Raw genomic sequence first — 5482 nt, forward strand, 5'->3', positions numbered from 1 at the left:
TCTAGAACAATACCAGACCACAGCAGTGATTTCAACCACCAATGGTGGTTTATTCTGGAAGTTTCTATGTATTACATAGGTATTAACACCCTTCTTGCCCCACCCCCTTCAAATCCAAATAGTAAAAAAACCCAAGGACATCATGCACAAAAACCTCTTACCTATTTTCTCTAAAGCCCTAAAACGTGTCACTTCCTGTGGGGAGGCCCGTGAAGACCTGCCCTTGTGATCACTAGACTCCCAGTCCCTCCCTGGGGAAAAATGGCCAAGGCTCCTGCTTCCTCTCAGAGATTCGTTGCCTGATCATTACGCATCATCATCCCCACTTGACACCTTCGCAGCAACTTGACTGCTGGATGCATTTTTCATTTGGCAACAATTCAATTGGCTTTGCGTGGGATGTGTAGTGTCAGAAGCAGCAGTATTGATGCTCAGACTCTGAGGGAAGAGTGAGCAAGCGAGCTGTGCACATTCCTGGAAGAGCTCACACTAGAGGCTGAATGGGGCTGTCAACAGGAGTTGCGCAGCATCAGCGCGACCCGCTTTTCAAGTCTGTGACTGTTGGCCAGAATACAAATGTCCCCAGAGATGACCCCTCTGCTTCGGAGTAGGTATGCATGATGTAGAGTCACGCAGCGCCCTAAGTCATCCGGAAACCAGCTCCCTGGGGCCTGGGTGTGCTGGAGACAGCATCCCACCTACCCAGAAGGGTATGCCTTAAGGATCTTCACGTCGTCCACAGGACGGTCCTGGGAGTTTGTTTCCACCATGCCCACTCGATTCACCATCCCTATACCCTGGCACACTCGGCCAAAAATGGTATGCTTGCCGTCCAGCCATTGCGTGGGGGCCAGGGTCACGAAGAACTGGCTGCCGTTGGTATCTGGTCCTGCATTGGCCATTGCGAGAATCCCAGCCCCTGGGGACAGGAGAGAGAAGAGCATGAAGGGTAGTCCCTCCAGCTGGCAGAGCGGCAGTACTGTCACAAATGCAGGGGACTTCACCCCGCTCTCTGTGACCACTGCCAGGACCCAGAGCGTCCCTTCCTTGGGGCGGGAAGGTGGCACCACCCAGCAGCCCTGGATGCCTCTGCCTCCAGCTTCTCTGTGCTGTGCCTCACTAACCACTGGCCCACCTTACCCACTCCTCCCAGGGCCCTGAAAGGCCTAGCTTTGCCTGGAGGAAGCTCCAGACAGCCTTGCTTTATGACATTTAACAAGTGAGGTCCGGAACACAGACCATGTTCAGATCTGCTAAGGACTCTCAAGAGGCACTGTTCTCTTTCATCTGCCGGGGCACTTTGTGGCGCCACGGCTGGGCAGCTGTCTGGCACCGTGCCATGGTGTCAGGCACTCACCTTGAATCAAAGCCAAACGAGCAAGCTTTCAACACACACTCCCTGTCCCGCCCACCCAGCCCAAGTACACACTCACCAGTGAACTTCAGGTCTGGATGAAGCTCATCTTCAAACTGTTTGCCATAAATAGATGCGCCACCTCGACCTGTCCAATCAGAAGACAAGCAGTGAACTGCCCAGCCTACCTCACAAGAACAGCCTGAGGTCAAAGGACATTTCAGAATCCAGGGATGGGAAAGCCCGTGAGCACCCCGACCCCCAGTAGACACATTACAATGTTCCAGTCACTGACCTCATGCAGGTAAGACAATGCCATCTGCTTGTTCACTGTTAACAACGTGCAGGAAACAGAATCAAAGGGCAGTGATGCCTGCGTATCTCCCCTCTGCAGAAAACCTCCACTCATGACCGACGGGGAACACGTATCCGAGTATCTCAGCAAGAGTGCCCAGGACCCTAGCCTACCACAGACACGCTAACCACTACGCTCTGCTGTGCCTAGCTCTGCCCACAAATCCTTCCAACCTGCCACCCCAGACACCTGCTGTAGAAGGACCTGAGATGACTGCTGTCTCCCCTAGGTGGGGTGACAGAAAGGGAAAGCTATCAGCTTAGGGAGGAGCTTCGATGACACTGACACACGTACAGTGGAACGGCATCACATGGGCACAGTGCACAGAGAAGACAGGGTTAGACGGAGGCTTGTGGCCAGCTAGCAACTCATCATCCAAGGCTTTCAGAGCAGGAACTCAAACCGGGATCTAAAGGCAGGGGCTAAGGCCAGGGTCAGAGGGTATGGCTGGATACTGGCTTGCTTTGCTTCGCCAACCCTCTCTTAGGACTGACAGCCCAGGGACAGCACCATCTAAAATGGGTGGGCCCTTCCTTCCACAGCAATCACCAATTAAGCAGATGCCCTACAGGCCACCCCTAGCCTGAGCTTATGGAGGCCTTTCCCAATAGGGGTTCCCCCCTCAAGTGCCTCTGGCTTGTGTCAGGCTGACAGCACAGGAGCCTGAAAGCCACTGCATAAAAGCCACCACAAACACTAAGGCACAGGCCAGTTAAGAGCCGGCTGTGGCAGGCATCTGACACCGGGCCAGACAAGGAGTAAGCTTAGGTAGGAACCTGCTTTTAGGCTAGAACAGGGAAGTAAGTGGAATCTGAGCTTAGGGTGGAACAAAGAAGCAGGCTTCTTTGCTAGGGCATGAATCTGACTGAGCATGAATCTGACTTTGGGCTAGGACAGGGAAGTCGGCTCAGGTGTCTTGGTCACCCGGATAAGCCCTGAGAAACAGTGAACAAGGGAGTGATCGTGGGACTTTGCTCATTGCCTTGCTTGTTCTTTGACTATTTGTGTTTATCGTCTTGCTTGTTCCTCAATCTATAACTTACCTTATTATTTACATGTAATTAAAATGGTATAAAAGCAGATTGGAAAAAAATAAGCCTGCCTCAGCCTCAGACCTGGCTACAGTGTTGTCTAATTGTCTTTTCTTTTTAATCCTTGCTTCTGCCCTGGAGAACCTGTTGACTGACTGAGCTGGTCAGCTGCCACACAGTGGAGACTATAAATAACCAAAGGACAAGAGGATGGCACACGGGGGCCGCCTTACATCTCTTGGCATCAGGGACCAACAGGCTGGGTTTTCCAGAGCACCGTTTACTCAGAGCTCACTCTCCTTTCATAACCCTGCTCAACCCTGCGGGGTTCACAGGAAAGGCCAGCAGGACACCTGGTGCTGACACTGCTGAGGGCACAGGGAGTAGGGCGAGATGGCCAGGCAGGGAAGGACGAGTGTCCCTCAGCAGTGGACCCTGTGCAGACACTGTCAGCAAAGCGAGTGCCCAGCACAGGCCCGCAGGCTGAGTGACATGCTTCTGGCCTCTGGGAAACATGTATCCAACATACAGATTGCAGATACATAAAAGAGGGAAAAAAAACCATGACAAATTTCAAGGGCCTCCCCTGCCCAAATCCTATCAAGACCCCACTCACTCGCCAGCCCTGGGTCCCCATGGTCCCTCCCAATCGCCAGCAGCTGCTTTGGAGGACACCATTTCCTCACTGGCCACCTCTACATAACCAGGAGTCACATGGTCACATGTCACAGTCACATGGTTCCTTTCTGTCACTGCAGATGCTTGTACCCCTAAACCAAGTCTGCAGTGTACAGACAGACATGCAGACTCATAAAATCAATTTAAAGAAAGGGTGTGTGTGTGTGGAGCATCCCTGTTAGTGCGCTTGAACACCTCAAGGGGGGACACACCTTCCAATATCAGCCCTAGACACTTGGTTTGGGGGAGGGGCTGTGAGCCCCAGAGCTGCAGTGCTGGGCAAGGACTCTAAGCTGTGCATGCCACAGCCCTCTGTTGTGTTTAATGGTTTCTCTAAGGTTGTCACAGCTCCAGGCTTGCCTTGGTGTCTGTCCTTTCTGATTGGCCACTCTGTCGCCCGACTCTCGTCAGCTAACGCTTTGCAAATGTCTTCTGGATGTTTTTAATTACATTTATCTATTTATGTGTTCGTGTGTGCGCATACTCTCTATGGTGCCCAAGTGGAGATCAGAGGGGTCTATTTTCTCCTTCCACTCTGTAGGTTACTGGGCTTGGTGGCAAACATCTTGACCTGTGGAGCCCTCTTGCCATCTCTCGATCGTTAAGGGGGAATCTGTGAGGCCTGGAGGTGTTTACAGATGGTCTGTGCTATTCTTACAAGATAAAGTCACCTGACAGGTGGGGCAGTGGTGGCTCCAGCCATTGATACCAGCACTCAGGAGGCAGAAGCAGGTGGATCTTTGAGGCCAGTCTGGTCTCCAGAGTAAGTTTTGGGGTTTCGGGACAGCCAGGGTGACAGAGAAACCATGTCTCAGGAGGAAGGGAGGGATGCTAAAGTCTGGCTGGGATTGACTGGTTCAGTCACTCGACTGCTGCGCTCTTCCCTAGGAATAAGTCTCCACTGATCTAGAACTTCATCTGCTTGCCAAGACCACCTGAGATTGACTGCCTTGCTATCAAGACAGCCCACTGGCCCTCTGGTCTGGACCTGTGGCATCCTAGACTGGTCCTGGCCTCACCCGTGACCAACAAATCATCGTGTACAGTAAACCATCTTTCTCCGCATCTCAGCTGAAGAATCAGATAAATAAATAAAGCTATTTCTAAGACTCTCCAGCACTTCCTCCCCCTAATCCTGCCCCCTGAAACTCCCAAAGGAACAGACTGACGTCGAAGGCATGAGACATGATGCGTGGGCTGGCACTAGGAGTTACTCTACTTGGTGTGACTTGTCCCCATCCCACCCAGGACCGGCAGCAGAGTCATATCCAGGCCAAAATGAACCATGGTGGGCAGCAGCCTATAAGGAGGACCACACAGCGTTCAAGTCAAGTCATGTGATCAATCAACGCCCCTCTCCTCCCCTTTGGGGACAAAACCTCCAACAAACACTTCAGGTCACTGTCCCCTGGGCATTCCCAGCACTTTCTCTCCACCTTCCCTGGCCTCAGACAGGGCAGCTCCTTTGAGACCAGCTGAGGCAGATGGCCCAGTTCTGTCTCACAACATAAACACACTAGGTCACAGCAGTTTATGTAGCAACACAGCCAAGCCCTCGCTCTCCTTAGCATTTCCCTGTAGCTGTTTCTCATCTCCCTTCAAAAGTGGCTGCAGGCCTCTCACAAGGCCAAGATCAAAAGCCAGAAGCTGAGGGGGGGGGGGGGCGCGCGGCCAAACTCAGGTTAATTATACTGTGGAGGAAACAACACAGCCACGAGGCGAGGCGATCCAAAGTTTGTTAGAGCCCAAAGCACCCCAATGATACACCCACTCAGTAATAACAGTGTACCAAACCGCTGTTAGATTACCCACCAAGGACCAGGTGTTGTGGCGCATGCCTTTAATCCCAGCACTCGGGAGGCAGAGGCAGGCGGATTTCCGAGTTCGAGGCCAGCCTGGTCTACAAAGTGAGTTCCAAGACAGCCAGGACTATACAGAGAAACCCTGTCTTGAAAAAACCAAAAAAGGGAGGCTGGTGAGATGGCTCAGTGGGTAAGAGCACCCGACTGCTCTTCCGAAGGTCCGGAGTTCAAATCCCAGCAACCACATGGTGGCTCATAACCA

At 52.5% G+C, this 5482-nt stretch overlaps 1 protein-coding gene across 1 annotated transcript in view; it reads right to left on the reverse strand.

Moving 5' to 3' along the window:
- Window positions 1-5482, reverse strand: part of Ppil1 (peptidylprolyl isomerase like 1) — a 15692-nt gene continuing 10210 nt past the window's right edge. Inside the window, exons 3-4 of the mRNA XM_021221446.2 lie at window positions 1434-1502; window positions 1-919 (exon numbers count right to left, since the gene is read on the reverse strand). Of these exons, the coding sequence (XP_021077105.1) occupies window positions 699-919; window positions 1434-1502 (290 nt within the window). The 3' untranslated portion in view covers window positions 1-698. The remainder of the gene's footprint in view (window positions 920-1433; window positions 1503-5482) is intronic.

Source organism: Mus pahari, chromosome 21 (genome assembly GCF_900095145.1).
Source record: "Mus pahari chromosome 21, PAHARI_EIJ_v1.1, whole genome shotgun sequence".
In the NCBI taxonomy this organism is placed as follows: Eukaryota; Metazoa; Chordata; class Mammalia; order Rodentia; family Muridae; genus Mus; species Mus pahari.